Below are 21,289 nucleotides of genomic sequence, written 5' to 3'. Positions count from 1 at the left end.
GAAAGCCTATCTAAGAGCAGAAGTCAAAAATAAATATTGAGATCCATGATTTCAGAGTGCACAGAGCTTAGAGACTCATTATCTCCCTCTGACTTCAATTTTTCATTGATTTGCTAGTAAAATTTCCTTTTATGAACTTTTTTTTAATCTTTTCCAGTGGTAACATATGGTCAGTTGCTAAATAGTGACTTCTGATATCTGATTTGGCTTTATATATATCTAATCATATTTCTAGTTGCACTAAGAAGTTTTCAAAGTTTTTGCTGAGAGCTTTTCACCTATCAGAGAAGAGATTTTTATTCAAGATAAGAATGTTTGTAAAGTTCACAAACTTTTTTCTCCATTCTCCCTTATCAAAACATCTTAGCTTTGTTTCTTAGTCATATCTTCTCCTCTTTCATATGTCTTTATCTATTATATCTCTCTTTAATGCTCTCACTGCTTTTCATCACTGTCTGGCCTATGCACCAGACTTTTGTGAGAAAGCCTCTCACATGAATGCTTGGGTATGCTCTGTTTTTATCATCTGGCAATAGCTACATCTTATCTGATGTAAGAAGGAGGAGAGATTCCTTTCTGATAAGAAATGGAGTAGTTGGAAGCAGTAACTCTGGTGTATATTAGCTGCTGTTGATACTGAGTTGGTGAATCACTTGAGCAAAAAGTACAATTTTCTTATTACTGAAGCAGTAGATTTTATTTTGCTAATCCTTTCTTTTTCTAGTTTAAATGTGGAGAATTTCTAGATTTCCTTGAGCTGGAGTCAGCTTCTTCTTCTGAAGCTGAGGTCCCTGCCTCAGTGAGCCCTTCTGCCCCTTCAAATGTCATAGCTCTTTCTGTTTCAGCTCCTAAAGTGCTGAAACAAATATTTAATAGTATGTGAACTTTTTTTATTTTGTTTCCTCAGCTCTAGTCATCAAAATCTGAGGCCTTCTTCACCAGTGAAGAGGTGGTTATATATGCAAGCTAAAAAGTGATACAGCAAAAAATTATTCACCAATTATATCTATACCAACACACATATATATACTACTCTTAGTTTGTTGGAGAATTATAATGTGATAAGAGTAGTAAATAGCAATACAATTATATCTTCAATGATCCATTGCATGCAAATAGCAATAGCATGTGTAGAGGATTTTGCACCATTATGCACACATATTGTTTTACTTAAGGATTTCAGCCTTTAATTACATTGCCCATATCATTTCTTAGTGTCTTTATCACTTTGTTACATTGTCTTGCTCATATTCATGCCACCTATAGTTCAAATTGTATATAAGTAGCTCTATCTTATAGGAAAGGAGACATCTCCTTTTCTCCTGACAATCTATTCTCTATTTTACTTCCAACAGTGACTGACTTTCTATATCTAGAGCCTACTACAATCTGAACAGTTGTTCACCTTTCAGACTATTCTCCCACCTTTCTGAATCTCTGCACATGTTGGCTTCAATATTATGGCAGGTCATTGAGCTGCACAAGCTGATCTCATACCTTCAATTGACAATCTAAAATTTATTCTTCATGCTACTCATGTCAATATATGAGCTGCAGCTGCAAAAACTATAGACACTGCACCAGCTCTGTCAGACTGTCTTTATTAGTTGCAATTTGTCAATCTGCTTGATTTCTCTTGTCCAGAAACACTGCTATTTTGTTTTCCACTTCTCTTTCTGACATCTTCCTCCTCACCTAAAGCTCTACAAGCTGCTCTTCCACCATTGCAGCTAATGTCACTCACCACACACTCTCTTACTGCTACTACCACAACCACATCTGTTACTACCACTGCACTCACTACTACCACTGTCTCTGCCTCTGCCATGCATGCATCTTCTGGGATTAGCACAATGCTAGCACCATATTCCAAAGAGACTCTCAGATTCTTGCTGCTGAACCTCAATGAGCTGGATGACTTTTTGGATGAATTTGATCATCTTGCAAAGCTGCATACTCTCATGGACAATGAATGTGTCTATGCAATCCTATGCTATATTAATTCAGAAGCTAAGCATCTGTAGAAAATATCTGATAGCTATAATGATGAGTTGGTCAAATATAACTAGTATGTGTTCAAAGCTGACCTTACTGAGGAATTCTACACCTTCTGACAGCACAAACACTCTCTAAGTGAGTTTCAGGATCTTGCCAAGAAATGGTATTGCTGTGAAATGTCTAAGATTGAAGATCTGGAGTGCTACCATCACTAGTTCAAGCCTATTGCCAAAGTATTGCATAAAAAGAGTGTTATAGCTGAAAGTGAGGAATGACATATCTTCTGAAAAGGATTTGACCATTGCACTAGAGAGTGTATTGAGGACTATATCTGTTGTGTCAATTTCAGCTGAGACTATGACAAAGTTCTCTCCATCAAGAGTGTAATGAAGGCAAGTCATTGGGTGCTGCATTCTGCCATCTATGACACAGATTCTGATTCTAATGCTCTGTATGTTCACTCCCACCATCACAAGAGGAAGAAGACACTCATATCTGACAGTGAGGACTTGGATTCTGACTCAGACACCTCTACCCTCACAAAGACCTTCACTGAGATCTATTATAGATGATCTCTAGACTGCACTTAAAAAATTGTCACTAGCACAGGCAGCTGCATTTCAAGCAGCATTATAGCCACTGGTACAGTCACTCAGCCCAGCAATTAGATCAATATTTGCAATAATATATCAGTTCAAGAATTCTGCCATGCAGGCTCAAAACACTTTGTCATTTTCAATCTGATCTGCTGGATGTTTTTTCTGTAGAGAGATAAATCATTTTGTTGCTGACTCCTCATATATATCTGTGTATATTGATGCTGGCTGTATCATGCTTATAGGATGCAGATTCTGCTTTTGTAATGGCAGTCCCATCCATCATGTCCAGCAGCACATATGCTTAAAGGCTGCTGTTGACAGAGTTTTTGATAGTCCTATGTCTTCTCTTGCAGTACCATCCACTCCAACTAGTCACTCTACATAGGCTGGTTCTGCATAGAAGGATTTTTAGAATATATGGTGATTGATAGAGGTCTTACATATTTTACAACAGCTTTTGTTGAAAAAGTAGATAATGAATCAGAAGTGGCTCATGTTACAATGATTATAGAGGACAGAGAAAATGTCTGGTGGGGCTTCTTGAGAATGGAGTGTGATAAAGAGGATATAGAGGATTTGGATCAGCATGCTGAAGTAGCTGCAACCATATGAGCACAGAGAAAGAAGATAGATGATGAAAACATTTCTCTGTTCACTAAAAAGAAGTCAGAATAAAAGAACCATGAAGAAACACTCCTACTAAAGGAACATCAGCCAGCCTACAAGAATAAATCTCAGCTAGATGATCTAACAGCTATTTCATGAGTACACTTTTTTCTTCAATGAAAATACATGTTGTCTCTTGTACAAAAGCATAGACAGGAAAGCCAATCTGATTCTAGTAACACTCTCTGAACATGCAAAAATTTGATGAAGATTTTCAGAAGACTCTCTACTCTCTTTACCTCCACTGTTTCTATTTCTGACTGACTTTCAGCCCTCTCTGTGCCTCACACATGAACACTTAGAGTCACTAGGGATCTTAACAAATAATTCCTATGGACAGAAGAGCACAGGTTAGCAATCAATGTTTTGATGCACAATAAAGATGCAATTGTCTTTATCAATGAAGAATGAGACTGACTGTGAGACAACTATATCAGTCCAGTAATCATTCTGCTCATAAAGCATAAACCATAGGCCTGCAAGTCTATCTCTGTATCTCTAAGAATTCACTATCAGATCATTGAACAAGTTGAGAAAAAGATCTGATAAAGCCTTTAGAAGCCATTTGACAGTTTATATCATATACAATGGTTCTGTGTCTCAAAGAAGGATGGAAAAGTGAGGATAGTCATCAACTCCAATGAAATGAATAGATATACCATTTATATAATAAGACAACCATCCCTCTCAGACTAGTACTGTAAATATGCAGCAGAATATAGTATCTACATGAGTATTGATCTACTATCTAGCTATGATCAGAATATGCTGGACATCTCCTCCTGTGATCTCACCACTATTGACATCCATCTTGGTTTCATATAACTCACTACATTACCACAGGAATAGACAAGCTCTGTCAATATCTTCCACTATAGTATCATATTTATTCTGCAGCATGAGATGAATGTTGTCTTAAATTTCATTGATAACATCAATATCCTGAGACCACAGACATGCTATGAGCTTCCCAACAGCAACTATGAAAAACATTTAAAGAACAGTCACATTCAAAAGTTTATATGAGAACACTTACTAGATGTTCATCAGATTCTACACTGCCTCAAACATGCAGGAGCCTCTGTCTCTGCTAAAAAACTGCACATCAGCATTCTTAAACTCATTATACTAAAACAAATTTGCAGCTATGAAGAGCACTTATTAGAAAACTCAGCCATATAGAAGATTCAGTCTGAGGCTTCTTGGGCCTTACAGGCACCATCTGAATTTAGATTCAAGACTTTGCTGCTATAGTTTGGCCTTTGGTTAAACTGATAGTATGGGATATTCTATTTGCCTAGACATAAGAAACACAGGATGCAATAGACACCATAAAAAGTGCAATCATCAGTTGTCCCACAATATAACTTATAGACTACACCTTTGGCTGAGATGTTATCCTCTTTATTGATTCATCTAAAATTGCTTGCAGATTTCTCTTACAGCAGGAGAAACTTGACAACTGAAGGTGTATTATCTATTTTGGATCAATTGCATGGTTCAATATTGAACTTTAGTATTCACAGACTAAGATTAAACTTCAAGGCCATTGACATGCCTTATATGCTGTCTGAATTTATTTTGTCAGCTTAAAACACTTTATTGTCAAGATGAATGCAAAATACATCAAGGAGATGCTGAATAATCCAGACCTCCATCTGAATGCCTCAATAAACTGGTGGATTGCAGCAATATTGATGTTCAACTTTATATTAGTTTATATCTCTGCAGAACATTTCAAGAGATCTGATAGGCTATCACAGAATGAGCATACAGAGAATGAGAGTGATATATCTGAGACAGATGCAAAGGATTTGGTTGATAAAGAGATCTTAGAGTGTGGTGTGTGGCTCACAATCTTGCTACAGAATGAGATAGTCAGTGATACATTAACAAATATACTTCTGGATCAGACAAATTCACCTTCATATATCTCTGTAGCTGCACAAGCAGAAACTAATGTCCTGAAGGATATTCCAAGAACTAAAAAGTATCTACAACAGAATGCAGCCTTGAAAGATATTTAATATTGTCTCACTCACTTTAAGTGCCCTCTCATGATCCTCTGCACAAAGCTCTCAGTGTTGCAACAATAAGTCTGACCTTACTTCACTGCTGAATAATAATTATTTCATTGCAGCCAAAAAAGATGATATCAGCTTATAGTCTCATACTTAGAATGTCTGGTTATTATGCATACAGCATATGACAAGCTAAGCTATCACAAAGAGTTCTACTCAATATGATGACAACTCCTGGATTGATCTTGGTGGCTGAAAATCAATAAAGATATATAATGATATCTAAAAACATGTTATGAATGCCAGCTATAATCTACAGAGCATATACACTTGCCTCTAAAAATGTCTATGCCTGCTAGACTCTTCCAAAAATATCATATCAACACCATACATCTACTAAAAGTCAGAAGTTATCAGTATATCATCCAAAGATGATGCAGCCTCACTCACTGGTCTGAATTTCAGATGCTTTATACTGAAACAGGGGAGATATTCTGACAGTTTATTTTCAAAGAGATTTTGTGTTGATAGAGTGGTATCACAGAAATTTTGATGATGAACAATGGCCTACTTGAGCAGAAAATATAGCATCAACTATGTTTGAATCTCAGCTTACAAGTCATAAGCCAATGATATTGTCAAAGTCACTCACTGGCCTATCTGAGATGCCCTAAAGAAGCTTTATGAAAAGGATAAAAAGATCTGGCTAAGAAAAGCTCATCTTGCTTTTTGAGCTGACAGGATTACTACCTTCTGCTGGACTCAGATTTCACTCTTTTATGCAGCCTATAGCATAGAACCTCTTCTTTTCTTTGATATTCTGTTAGCAATATTCTTATTCTTGGAGTTTACTAGAAAGGTATTAGAGTCAGATCTCCTGTATATGCATGTATATCAGTTAGAGTAAAGATAAGAAGACTTAGCTTGCTTAGAGGATTATATCATCAAAGCTCAGTTCAGGTCTATAGCAGACTTCTAGCACTGTTTTGCAACCACCATCTATAACTATGATTTTAAGCCAGATACTTTTATACTTATTTTGAACAAAAAGATCAAAGTTGGTATTAATAAAAAATTCCACCTATGCTACTTTGGTCTTATAGTGGTCATTCATCAAAAAAAAGGAGCATACTACTTTGCTGAACTTGATGGTGTCATCTCACAACTGAAGTTTGTCATATTCTATTTAATTCTATACTATATGAGATCAAAGAAAGAATACAAAGTAACAGAATTTGTGGCTATATCAGACTTCACAGATATTATCAATAATTCAGACAACTCTGTATGATTTGATCTGAAGGCTAAAATAAATAGTTTGTATGAGATATAGAGAATTTTGCACTATTATATGCACACATTGTCTTATTCAAAGATTCCAGCCTTCAATTACATTGTCCATATCATTTCTTAGTGTCTTTATCTTTCATTGTCTTTATCACTTTGTTATATTGTCTTGCTCACATTTATGCCATCTATAGTTCAAATTGTATATAAGTAGCTACATCTCATAGAGAAGAGAACATCTTTTTTTTCCCTAACAATCCATTCTCTATTCTACTCTCAATAGTGACTGACTATTTACACATGCATATATATCTATCTGAGATCTTTTTAAGTCTCAAAGCTTTTGTTTATAACAAGGGAGACAATAAATATTGCTAGATCTCAAGATAAGAGTACTGTAGCTCAATACAATACTTCAAAATACTCTTATAAAACTCTCAATGAGTCTAAAGCACTACTCAGATCAACTCAAAATCCTTAAAACACATAATATATAACTTAAAGCTTTATACTCTAGGCAGAAACACTTCACAAACATGTCCACAAGCACCAAAAGATTCCAACCTCTGCATGCAAGTTTCTAAACCAATTGTAGATTCACAAGATTCAAATTTATGAAATCTAGAGGCACAAAAAATATAATAAACCCTGTTCACAGACTTAAAGGATTTGAACCTCTGCCAATCTGTAGAAATAATCAAAAAGTGAGTATTAATCAAGTCAAAGAGTTTGAATCTCTGTCACCTATAGTGTCTTATATCATAAATACCTCCAAAACTTAAAAGTGTCCTTCAGACACTGCTCTCTTATTCTCAGGCTAAAGCACAATTCAAAATCTCTTATTAAATCAGACTAAAGTCTCATGAGAGCTTTCAATGTTGCACACAGTTCTCAAATCTCTCTTAATAATCTCAATAAAGAGTTTATTCTCTTATCTAAAGTTACAAACTCAAATCCAGAGCTGGAGTGCAAGGCCTTCATGCCCAATACACTGCAACTGTGGGGGTCAGAAACTTGTCTACTATTTTTACAATATGGTATTTAAATAGGCTACTACTGTACTTACTAAGAGAAACCTAATATAATAGTTTTAATTTATGAGACTCTGTTTTAGAGTCTCTTATGAGTTATTCCCATGCATGTCACTGTCTGACATGCATATTCTGTTCCAGGTCAGGACTGCACTCTCTGCTTCTATGTAACTTGACATTAGTTATCTTTGTTAGTGAGTCTAGCCATAGGTTTCTTTGCTTTCTTATCTTCTCAGGATTATTCTGCTACTCTCAGAATCTATTGCAGGCTCTCAGAGTTATCTCTTATATTAAGAGTCAGCCACAATTATCATGTTCTCTAGCTGAGTGCCTAAATATTCTGTCTGATTCACAATGTGTGTCACTTCTAGTCTAGAGCATATCAATTAATTCATCTTATGATTATACATTATATCAGTACTGCATGAAGTCTCATGCAAGATCACATGTGGAGTCTCTTGCAAAGATCATATGCAGAGTCTCTCCTGCATAAGATCATATTCAAAGTACTGCATGAAGTCATATCTGTAGTTCTGTATGATTTTTATTTTTAGTGTATAAGCTCTATGCTATTGTCAGTATATTCAATGTCAAGTACTAAGACTTCCTGTGCAGTGTGATTCTTTAGTATCATTCTAAAGCTAAGTCATATACTCTACCAATCATGGCTAGTGTGAGTCCACTATTAAACATCTACAAATACACTACACTGCTACCACCAAGGTCTATTGGAGTTCTGATTCTGATGTTTTTGAAGCTTTTAGTATAGGAGGATGATAAGGATGATGAGGTATATGGTAAGAATAATAGAGGTATAAGCAAAAGGTCAATAAATGATGCCTGCCAGAATATCTTCTGATAGAGATGATTGCACTAAGAGCCTAAGAGTTTATTAGATGCATTAAACTTTAGCTCAAAACTGAGATACATTACTATATACTACCTTTTTAAATACTGTCTATAAAGCTCTTTGCTCTACAGATGATTATTGTCCCATTTGCTGTGTCTACTATTCATTGTTTTCATCTCACAGATTATACTATTATATGTTCATATGACTATTGTTTTATTATTCTATTATTATAATGAGATTTCCACAAGCTGTAGCATCTATTATAAAAAGAGTGTGAGAATGTTTCTGTCAGCATACTGATACTGACTATTCATAATGTGTTGCTAAGTAAAATGCAGCTATTGTATTATCATAACATTGTCATCTGCTGTTTTGCATAGTTAGTACAAGGTTCTTTTATGGCTAAAGCTGAGAAATAGTTGAGAATAGTTTGGCTTTTGTAAGCATTGGCTTACTAAGTATCAGCAGGTCATAATTAGAAGTCAAAATTATAATATTACCCTCTCTTCAAGGCAATTATCTTTGATTGCATTAGAGAAGCTCAGAAAACAAGATGTGAGCCTATTTCTGCTCATTGATTTCCACTGAAGTGTCATGTATCCAGTCTAGAAAATATTTCTGGTCCATGAAGGTTTCTGCCTTGATTTTATCAATATCCTTCCACATGTATAGCTTTTTGGCTTCAAATAGCTGGTGTTTCAGTTCAAATAAAAGTTTCTGAGTTCTAGCATAATTGGTTTTATTAAACCTTGATCATTCTATCTAAGCAAAATTTATTGCCACAAGCAAACTCTGTGCTGCACAGTACTTTGCTATAAGCTTTTTGATATATGAAAGGTCCTTTTTAGCATACCAACAGTTTTCTTCATTGCTATATTCTTTAAAATGCACTAAAAACCATTGTTGTGTACTCATTTTTATTATCAACAGCCACCAATTTGAATGGTAGTAACACTTGCTGATTGAGAAACTTGGCTTGTTGAAACAGCTTAAGCAAGTTCTTGTTATGATTTTTTATTCTTTTTCTTGAATTAGTCCCTATTTATGCTGAATCAGAGTGCTAAGACAGGTGCTTAAGACTGTGGGACAAGGCTTAGTCATCACCACTAGCTGAGTCCATCATTGTCTTTTAACACAGCAATGCTGCCCAATGATGCACAAGAAACCTTTTATATATGGTAGTAATGCTCAAGGACAACAAGCACAAAAAGCAGAAAAACCTATAATAAGTACATAGTATTATTAGCAGACCCTGTACAGTACTTAAAGAGGCTTGCTCTTGCTGGTAACCCCAGCTTTGAGCTAAAGTTTATACATCCTCATTCTACTCTCATGCTAATCACACAACACCTTGAAGCACAGAGAATCAACAAACAACATATTAAGTGAACTCTAACAGAAGGCTCAAACATGAAGCCATGTTAGTTTATCACATGTTAGTTGATCACATGCAGCTTGAGCCTAACAGTTCTCATCAAAGACTGGATGAATTTTCCAAGTCTTTGAAATAGATAATTCATATGCCCTGTCACCTACTTTCTTTGTGATCTTAAAGAAGCCCTTGTACTTGTCATTTAATTTCTTTATTGCTCTATTTGTCTTCAGGTTTTTCATATCTAGTATAATCTGATCCTCCAGCTGATATTTCTAGCCAGTGCCTTCTCTTTATTGTATTGCCTTTTCATTATCTTTGTTGCTTTATTTGATGACTGTTCTGCTTTATCATGAATTTTCTTCATTTCAGTGGCAAATTTCTTTGCCTGGAGTACTTGGCTGTTTCTTTGTGAAGGGTTCATCCTGATGTTCAAATGATTTCCAGTGTTTATAAAGAATAGGCTAAAGCCTGTCACTGAATTTTCTCAATTGTTGCAGGTGAATCCAGCTAAAAGAAGCCATTCTGTCCAGTTATCTTGCCTGTGATTGATAAATATCTGCAGATATTTCTCAATCTCTTAGTTTATCTGCTCAGTCTATCTGTCCATCTAAAGATGGTATGCTGTAGAAGAATTTTTGGTGATTCTGAGCAGCTTGTATAGTTTTTTAATAAACTGTGAAATAAACTATAGGTCTTGATCCAAGATGATCTTGTCAAAGAGGCTGTGGTGGATGTAAATATAATCTTGGAAAAGGCATGCCCATCCTTCAGCATTCAGACTAGAGTTTGTTGAACAGAAATGAGCTCTTTGAAGAATTGATCTATTATAACTAGAATGATATTGTGCTCTTTTGACTTGAAGAGAGGTCCTATTATATTGATAGAGATCACCTTCCATCTGTCTGAAGGGATCTCATTTAGATGTAACAGTGCCACTCTTCTTTGAGTACTCAATTTTGCCCTCTGACATGTTTCACATTCTCTGACATATGTCTCTACTGACTGTCATAAGCCAGGCCACCAGTAGTTATAAGTGATTAGTTTCTGTATTTTTATAATCTCTGAGTGGTCAGCCATCAAGTGATCATAGTATGTCACAATGAATTTCTCTGCACAATTTTTTATTGGTGAGAATATACAGTCTATCATAGAAGTAGTGTATCTTTTTCTCAAGAGTCTATTTTTTCTTCTTTTTGTTGAGTGTCTGCTGCACTGCTTTCTCTGTCAACTTCTTTTCCCACCACACTTTCTTTAAGATTTCTGGTGTGATCAGGAATACCATAGCATTTATATAAAATAGTTCTAATTTGAGTATTATGATCTCTTCATTGTTGTTTTCTTTCTGATTATAGTCTGTATGTTGGTTAAGTGGGTTAGTTTTCTTATTAGCTATTTTGGGTTTGTGATAAAGGCTGAACTGGTATTTGGCCAGCTCTGTTACCCAACATGCCTGTCACCAATTCAACTTCTGTGGTTTTTTGAAATACTAGAGATTCTAATAATTTGTTCAGATTTTGAGGTTGTATTTTACATCTATTAGATAGTAGTATTACTTGTTCAATGCTGTTATTATTACTAACAACTCCTTATCATAGATTTTATAGTTGCATTCTGTAGTGGAGAGTGCTTTAAATAGATATGTGATTGGCTTTTATTGTTTATTCTGCTTTTAGCTGAGAATAGCCCTAAGAGCCTCTTCAGATACATCTGTTTCTACTTTAAACTTTCTGTTATCTATGGAAATAGCTAAGATGAAGTTAAAACAGATTGTTAGATGTAGAATTAGTATGATATGATGTACTGTTTTGCACATTTTAGCTTTCAATCACAATGCTGAGATGTGAGTATTTTTTATATCTACTTTTTTTTTACTGTATTTAACTACAATGCTGAGATTAATGTTATGACATTCTATTCTAACACTCATTCTCTTTCAAACTCAAACTCATTCATTATGTCCATGCACTTATTTCATTAACTCCAACAGCTCATGAACCTCATTACTAGCATGTCTATAACAACTGAAATAAAGTTAGTTAATATAATGAAGCTTGCAGATGATAGATTAAACTGAATAATGTTTAAAGAGAGGCTTACCAACAAGTTTCTAAATAAGAGTCTTGGATAGCATCTGCAAGGAACAGCTTGTATATCTCTGCATCCTGTTAAGCATAAAGAAAACTTCTATCAGTCTTCTGATACTGCATTTTTACACTCACTCTCAGATGACAATCTAAAAAAGCTGAAGAATAAACTGAAGGAATATGAGCAGATAGACATAAAGATGTATACTATTATTTATAAAACTATTTCTAACTTTACTTTCAATGAGATCAAAGACAAGACAATAGTCATTCTCATTTAGAAGAAGCTTGTTGCTGTCATATTTGATAAGAGTGTTAGGCTTTCACTAACACTCACAAATCTCTAGCACTGCTTCTGCCAGGGTCTGATTCTAGATGCTGAGTCTGAGTCTGGTTTCAATATAGAAGTATAATGAGATAAGCTATAAGGATTTTGTGGAAAGAGATGAAGAGTTATAGCTGGTAGATATAGTCTGCTGTTGTGGCAAGAGTATTCACACCAGATAGTCAGAGAGTGTAGTAGATGTATTAAATCTTAGCTTAAGACTGAGGTATATCAGTGTGTACTACTGCCTTATATACTGTTTAAAGAATCCTATACCCTACAGATGACTATTGTCTACTTTTCATGGCCTCTACTCATTGTCTGAGATAACAATAACTGTGCCCTTGCTTTTGTTTGTCATTGTTGCTCTGCTGTACCATCACTATAGTGAGTTTCCCATATGCCACAGTTTCTATTATGTTCAAGATGTAGAATGGTGATAGTTATCATATTGTTCCTTGTCATCTTATTGTGCATTAATGAATAAAGTATAACCATAGTGTCATTATATCTTCATCATCAAGCATTGGCAGATCATGATTTAGAGACAAAAATTATGACAAAGAGCACCTCCTTATCCAGCTTAGAAACATAGCCTACTCTGATGAAAGCAATATATATAAATATCTTGCTGAAATAAAAATCCTCCATAAATAAATTGAAGGAATGAGTTTGAAGATTGAAGACAATCAGTACACTTCAATAATTCAAAAATCACTTTTATCTTTCTATAACCATATCCATCACACACTCTCTGCTGCCAGCAAATTTACTGAAAAGACTCTGATATCAGACATTCTCATTGCAGCTCTGCATAAAGAATAAGATGAGGAGATTACATTGAAGGCTACTGCTGAAAATATAACAATATCTGCTCAACAACAGAGCAAGAGAAAGGGTCAGAGCTCTGAAGGAAAGTCAAAGAAAAGGTCTAATCAATCTTATCTCAAATGCATAAATCCAGTATGTGATAAAACTGGCCATCTTATCACAGATTGTTAATGCAAAAACAGTAGAAAGATAGGACAAGATCCAACTTTGAAAAAAAACAAGGCTAAAGAGAAGAAAAAGGCAAAGAAGTCAGTATCTACAGCTATTGACCAGAGCAATGATAAACATGTTATTATTGTCATAGCTAATGACAATGATCATATAAATGTGGTATTGATATATATATCTGACTACAAGGCTGAGAGTGATGCTCATATGGCAAAAAAAGAAAACATCATGGCACTAGCAGATTGTGGAGCATTAAAAACATACTCACCTAAATGTTAGAGATTTAAAAACTACATCAAAATCAAACTGAAGCTTATCAAAGCTGTGAATGGCCAAGTTTTCTATACAATAGGAAAAGAGGATCTTTAACTATCACTTTCCATGAAAAAGAGACAGAAACTTACTATTATGAGTTTTTGAAATGCATATTATACTCTGAAAATAGTCTACACTCTCATATCACTCTTATAAGTCAGTCATACTGGAAGATGATGAAAAGAGAAGATGTTCTCATAGATGCAAACATTATGAGCACAAGATTTATTTACTGAGTCAAATAAAATAAAACTGATGAGCCTGAAAAGGCTAAGTCCTGTTTTTTAGCCTAAGAATTCACTTAAATTTAAGATATTGACTACTTCAACACCTATGCTCTGAGGCTGCCTCTCAAAATGCAATAATAGACTAAGCCAATATCAAAAATGCATATCTGCATGCTGACATCACTAAAGAAATCTATATCAAGTTCTTCAACAGATATAAAGAATTCTTCACAATTCCAGAACACCTCAAAGGCCAGAACACTTGTGCTAAGCTGTGCAAATGTCTGTACATCATGAAACAAGCAGGATGAGGCTAGTACCAGATTCTGAAGGCAATAATAATCTTTCTAAGATTCACTGTCAACAATACAGATAAGGCTATTTTCTATTAGATCAAATCAGAGATCAAATATACTATTATCACAGTTGTCACAGATGATTTCACCATCATTGTAGACTCTCAAAATGAATCAGACCAATTCAAATGAGAAACAGGCCCACATTTTGAGCTAATTGATCTTAGACCTATATATTGGCTCTTGAGAATACATATCACTTGAGACTAAGAAAAATACACTATTAACATTGGACAACCAGCCTACATTGATCAGATTATAAAATGATTTGGAGTTTAAAATATAGCACTATTTGTTAGAATAAAAAGTTTTGAGTGAAAGCCAGTTTAAGTAACAGAATGATCAGAGTGATACTCTCACAGAAACAGAAAGGCAAATGGTGTTAAGCCCAAGTGACACATGACCAGAACATATGATAAACAGACACTGTATTGAGTTTGTACAGTCATGTCTGAGTTTACTATATATGTTAACTTGGTATTGTGTTTCAAGGCTAAAGACAGTCAGCTCAAGATAGAATGGTAAAGAATAAACTTTAGCTCAAAGCTGGAGATATACAGCAAGAGCTACACTATTTATATACTGTTTGTGTCCTAGTCTAAATATATACCTACTAATTGTGTGTTTCTACATTGCAGCACTCATTGTCCTAGAGCATCACTGCTATCTATAAAAGAGTATTATTTATTGTTGAGAAACTTATCACTATCAGAAGACAATAGTTGACTCTGCTTTTTATAATGACTAAGCATATCTCACAGTCCTAAGCACTGATGTTAAGCACTCTGACTAAGCAAAAATAGGAGTTAATCAAAGAAGAAAATAGAAAAATTGTAATATTACTCTCTCCTTAAGACTATCATCCTGATAGACTAATTAAGAGAGAGTTTGTAATTATAGATGGTGTTGTTGACATCCATATGTTGTTCATTTATTCACTGGTTAGATTCATGCCTATATCTTTTTTAAATGATTAAGTAATCAATCATTATTCTGAATCCTCTATTTTGAGTATAGACTTTTCAGAAATGATAGTTGAGTACTTGATCAACTTCATAGTGTTTCTCATCATTGATGAGAACTAAATCAGATGCTGAAGATCAGTCTTAGTTCAGAAAGACAGAAGTGATATAGAGTGTGAGGAGATTTTTGTTAAAAATGTCATAAACTCACCAACTGACTGAAAGACAGAGCTTGTAGGCTGAAGGGCTGACCTTTGTGATAATAGTAAACAGGCCAGTCTGCTTATTAGCTAGTTTCTGTTTGAGGCATGGAAGGTAGAGGTTTAATGTGTCAAACCAGATCTTATCATTAGTAGAGTACTAGTGTGTGAGTCAGCACTTTTTGTTGTAGTGAGATTTTATAGAGACAGCAGTTTTGTTAAAGGCAATGTAGATTTTATTGTGGATTTTAGTTGTGGTGGCAGCAAATTCAGAGGAGGCAGGCATCATAGTATGTTGCTATTCTATATGTGTGATGTTGGAGTGTCAACTGTAATTGAAAAAAAATGATATTTTTCTTATGACAGAGTGGACATAGTTGTTGTGCTGGAATGCTGCCAGAGTGAGCCATTTGACTCAGTCATCCTATCAGTAATTAATGAATATATAAAGATACTTCTTGATCTCCTGGTTTACTTGTTCAGTTTGCTCATCTGTCTGAGGATGGTATGCAGTTGAGGCATTGCACTGAATGTTCAAAAAACAGTATAGATCATCTAAGAACTTAAAGACAAATTGAGGCCCTCAGTCAGAGATGACTGTTTGTGATATTTCATACTTTGCATAGACTTCATCATGGGGAATCTTGGCCTATTCTTCTGATGACAGTTCTGTCAAATATGTGATAGAGATGATGACCTTCAAGAAGCAATCAATGATGATGAGAATTATATCATAACTATTGCAATCTGGAAGGCTAGTTATCATGTTAACAGAGATATAGGTTTAGAGTGTTAGTTGATACCTCATTCAGATAGAGCAGTGCTGCTCATGCTTGAGTTGAGATCTTTGTTTGCTGACAGATTTCACAATCTTTCATATACTTTTTCACATCTTATCTCATCTTTAGCCACCAATACTCTCATAAAACTAGCTTCTCTGTTTTAGTGATGTCAGAGTGTCTAGCTATCATATGGTCATGATAAGTGGCAATGATCTCCCTATAGAGTTGGTGGTCTTATGGGATATAGATTCATCTATCATAATAGATGAGTCTATTCTCTTTTGTTATTCCTGTTTATGATTGAGAGATGGAGCCATCTGTTGGTCTCACTGACTGATGTCTCTGATTCACTCATGTATCTCCTCTTCTGTCAGCATTATCATTGCCTGGAAATGTTCTGGTTTCAGCAAGACTATCTCATCATTGTTGCTGTCTCCTTAGTTGTGATTCATTTATCAACTCAGAAGATTGATTTTCTTGTTTGCTACTTCCATCTTATGATGTAAAGTGTACTAGTACTCAGATAACTCAGTGACCCAGTGTGCTTGCCACTGATTGAGCTTCTGCAAAGTATTAGAGGTTTTAATAGTTGGTCCAGATCTCAAACATCTGGGCCACTCTGATCAAGTAGTGATATCACTCTGCAAGAGATAGCATGACAGCCAGCAGTTCCTTATTGTATATTTTATAGTTGCATTTGGTTGTGGTCAGCACCTTCAACAGAAATGCAACTGAAAACTACTGTCCTTCTTGCTCTTGTGACAGTACTGTGCCAATGGCCCTTTTGCTTGAATCAGCTTCCACTCAGAAATATCCTTCCATTGTTGAGACTGCCAACACTATGTCCTCTGCTAATTGTCTTTTCAAGTTGTCAAAGATTGCCTGCTGTGATAATCCCTACACTCATGGAGTGTTACCTGTGAGTTGGATTATTGGTTAGATGATTTTGCTGTAGTCTCAGATAAACCATCAATAGAAGTTGGTGAATCCTAAAAATGATTGCAACTCCTTCTTCATCAGTGCTGGCCACTCTATTACTCTGGCTATCTTGATCAGATCCATATATATGCTCTCTTCACTGATGATCACTCTAAGGTACTCTGTTTCTAGTATCTTGAACTTGCATTTCTCAGCCTTAAGGAATAGTTTATGCTTTCACATTAGGGTGAGCACCTGTCAGATTAGTCATTGGTGCTCTCTTTGATCTTTAGACATAATGAGAATGTCATCAAGATAGATAGTGACTTTTTCAGTGGCAATGAGATCCTTGAAAATATCATTCATCATCCACTGAAAGGTGGCCAGTGAGTTGGTGAAACCAAAGAACATGATGATTGGCTCAAAGAGTTCTCAGTTGATCCAGAATACAGCCTTCTATTTATCTTTCTCTTTTATCCATATATTATTGTATCCCTATTATACATTAAGCTTGGTATAATACTGAGTTCCTTGTAGTCTATTCATAAGTTTCAAGATTAATAGAAGGGGGTAGTGGTTTTTAATTGTTATTTCATTCAGTTTTTGGTAATCTTGGACAGGCCAGAGCTTTCCATCCTTCTCTTTGATGAAAAAGAAAGAGAAAGCCATTGGAGACTCTAGAGTTGGATATAACCACTAGATAAGTTCTCATCCAAAAACTTATCAAGTTTCTGCTGTTTTGGGTGACTGAGAGAGTAGACCTTGCAGTTCAAGTTAGTATTCAAATTTAGAATCAATTTGATCACATGATTCTATAACTTTAGTTTTAGTAGTTCATCAAAGTTTTCTTTATTGAGAAGATCTCTAAAATCTCATGCCCACTCAGGCACTATTTCTTCAAACATTTTGGCCTTCTTTCTTACATAGACTTTGGCAGCTAGGTCATTAGCATGATGCATGACTCAGATGTGAATGGCAGATTCTATATTGATGGCCAGAATCATCTCTCCTTCCTCCATCTCCTTATCTCACCACTCTTTAGAGTCTTCATCAGACAGTTCAAATAGTATTTTGTGACAACAGCATCATACAAAGATTATTCAGCCAGTTTTCCAGTTGATTAGTGGATTATAGCAGATTAACCAGTCATGACTGGAAAAGACTTCTTTTGTACCAAGATTGGTGACTGCTAGGTTGATGTGTTCTGAGTGGTCTCTGATAGTGAGTCACAGTTTAATATATTCAGTAATTAAATTGGCTTGATTCTTAGTGCTATTGACATTATAGACAGAAATGGAGGTGGCAGTAGCTCATGTCAGCAGATTATGCTTATCAACAAAAGCACAATTGATTGAGCTTTTAGTATAGTCACTATTGATCAAGGCTGTCACCATATACATGATTTGGGAGATGAGTGTTTTGATCTGAGCTTTAGTGGTCAGATCTCATCTTAGGATCTTTTGTCACCTGATATACTTCTTTAGCCCTCAGAGTTCATCAAGTCACTCTAAGGCTTAACATCTTTTAGCTGTCTTTATCTCTTTCACCATTTTGTCAATTATTTTCTCTGCTCTAGTTCAGTGTATTCAGTTTTTGAGTACCACCTTGGCTTCTTTCTCATTTTTTGTGTTTTTAATAGCACACCAAGTCCATTTAGTGTTAAAGAGCTTTAGCCAGCTAATGAGGGTCACTCTTCCTGCTTGGCCTATAGGTAGTTGAGTTTCTTGTTTTTTCAATCCTTGCAGTATCTCTGGTGTAGTGGGAGATGGAGATATATTTGAATGCATATAAATATCATTGACTACAGAGGGTATATAAGTTGATCCAGCAACTACTAGAGATACACTGCTAAGTCCTTTGGCTGACCAAGTGAGATTGTTCACTCATTGGCTCTGTCTTTTACTTTCTCTATCTTCATGTCCTTTTCTAGTTCTTTGAGTCTATCAGCTTCTTTTTGCAGCTTAGCAATCTGAGCTTGTATATTTTCTCTAGTGCACTTCTTCTTCAGGCAGTCCTATGACAAGTGTCTCTTTAATCCACAGTTAAAGCACTTTTCTTTCTTCTTGAGCCAATCTATGTCTATCAGCTTTCCACTTCCAGTGTATAGAGTCCCTTTTCTGGTCTTTTGGATTCTATAGATGAGGAAAGAAGAGGAGGGAGTGCTGGTTTTGATGGTATTAGTGTTACTGCTAGATTTGTTGGTCACAGAGTGATTCAGCCTGTGATCATTCTGCTGGTTTGCATTCACAGCTTTTTATCATTGTTATTCTTTATTTATTTCAGTGATACATTCTTTCCATATGTTATATCCTTTCAAGATGTTAATGCCAATATCAGAGATCATCTTCATATAAGAGGGAGATGCCCCAATCTTAAGCATCTCAACTATCCTTCTATTATCATCAGTGTCATCCTGAATTCTGGCAAGCTTGCTAAGATACTCAAGCTTATTAAAGTATTTGTTTACTGTCTTATTCTCTATCCAGAGTTTCTTCATCTTGTTCTTATATACTTCTTGGACTATAAGGTCGATGAACTTGTTATGAACTATCTGTTTAAATACTGGCCAAGACAGCAGTCAATAGTGCTATTTGATCATAGAGTAGAAGTCAGGAAAAATCAGGATCCATCAGATTTTGGCCTTATCTTCAAAATAGAATATAATAAAGGCCATTCAGTAGATGTTAACAGTGAGATAAGCTGCATATACCTCAAATTACTATTTGTAGTCAATCAGAAAGTGGTTTATGTCATCTGATGCACTCTTGAAGGGATGGAGTTTGAAGACAAGATTGGGTCTGCACTGGATAAAGGTGGCATCCTGTGGTATTGCCTCTATTAGGTTTGGATATTGAGCAAATGGCAGTTATCATCATTTGATGGGTGGTCCTGGGAATGAGTGGAGAGAGTTATTGTTAGTGATCAGGCTTTCTATCAGTCCTGCTTTTTTATGCACAATGCATCTGTTCTAGACTGTAAAGCCAAGTTTGACAGCTTCTAGATCATTTCCTTTGATGGGCTGGCTGAAACTGACTTTATCAGCTGGAGGTTGTTCTCTGAGAAGCCAACTACTATTGCTGATCCAAGGATTTCAGAATCTGACTGGTCATTTACCAGGCCATAGTTGTGATCATACAAGACAAGTGCTTGTGGTTTAAATAGAGGATGCTATATAGGTGGCTCACTGCAGAGGTACTAGAGGGTGTTTGACATTAGTTGTTGCCAGTATTGGAATCAATATTCTGGCAGCTTGCTTAGAATATCTTCAGAGTGGGATCTGTTATATAGAAAAATCACTTATTCAGTAGCTGTATATTATAAAATATCTCTTTGCTCTACTTCATCTGCTGCCATGTAGTCCTCTCCTTAGATTGACATTCTCCAGCTTACATCCTGAAGAAGTGTCATGACTCTTTCTTGATATAATCTTATGTATTTCTTTTTTCACTCACACTGTATTTCTTCTTTCAGAGCTTCTTTGTCTACTTGTTCTGAAATATAAAACCTGATATTTCTCCAGTCAAAGAGGGTTGTCTTGCTGCTGTTCTTCTCATTCTCTTTCTTATCTTTTTCCTCTGTGTTTCTCTTGTCAGGGGAGTCATCAGGCTAGTCAAAGATGGACTGAGAGCAGAGTTTCAGAGTCATGAGAGAGCTGTCCTTCATTTCAGCTGATACTAGATCTGGTCTCAGAAGCAGACTGTATTTGAAGTTGGTAAATCCTGATTTTGGGACTTTCTTCACTGCTGCTACTATCACTATCTGCTCTTAGTCTCTCCAGGTCACTGTGATACTGATAGAACTGCTCATAGAAGATGGGATTAAAGAAAAGGGCAACAATGTTTCCATTAAGAAAGCATTAGAGAGATCTGTCACTGACTCAGATGGCAGAGGAAGGTCAGAGTTCAATGGGGCTAGATGCTCTGGAAATAGTATGTGGGATTTCTGTGTCATCTCTGTACAGTGGTGGAGAGTATGAGTTTCATCAGATGGCTTTATTAGCAGTAATGACTTCTGCTGGATCACTCCAGCTAAGTTCTTGAAATGGAGATTTGGAGGTGTCTGCATGAAGTCCATATCATCTGGAATCATCAGAGTCTCAGTTAATGGCTTCAAGATCATGCTGTTGTCACTGATATTTAGTATCATGCTGAGTGGCAAAATATTCTTCTGCTTGTCTATCTTGTTCTTCTTCATTAGAGGTGTTTCTAGACTTGAACTGTGAGAAATTGCCATAGTATCATTTGAGGGAGTCTGACAGCATGTTTTCTCTAATCTTATCTGGTTTATGCCT

At 35.6% G+C, this 21,289-nt stretch overlaps 2 protein-coding genes across 2 annotated transcripts; both read left to right on the top strand.

Moving 5' to 3' along the window:
- Window positions 1–6,017: 6,017 nt before the first annotated feature.
- Window positions 6,018–6,191, top strand: BT62DRAFT_886045 (uncharacterized protein; the record flags this gene model as incomplete). The annotated part of the gene is made up of 1 exon (XM_043182863.1): window positions 6,018–6,191. A coding segment is annotated over one exon (174 nt), but the record flags the coding sequence as incomplete, so codon positions are not given.
- Window positions 6,192–6,278: 87 nt separating this feature from the next.
- On the top strand, window positions 6,279–6,575 carry BT62DRAFT_886061 (uncharacterized protein; the record flags this gene model as incomplete). Its single annotated transcript, XM_043182865.1, has 1 exon — window positions 6,279–6,575. A coding segment is annotated over one exon (297 nt), but the record flags the coding sequence as incomplete, so codon positions are not given.
- Window positions 6,576–21,289: the final 14,714 nt, after the last annotated feature.

Source organism: Guyanagaster necrorhizus (assembly GCF_019112545.1).
Source record: "Guyanagaster necrorhizus MCA 3950 unplaced genomic scaffold BT62scaffold_5, whole genome shotgun sequence".
In the NCBI taxonomy this organism is placed as follows: domain Eukaryota; kingdom Fungi; phylum Basidiomycota; class Agaricomycetes; order Agaricales; family Physalacriaceae; genus Guyanagaster; species Guyanagaster necrorhizus.
The sequence above is the reverse complement of the archived record's forward strand: the minus strand, read 5'-3'. Positions and strand labels throughout refer to the sequence as shown.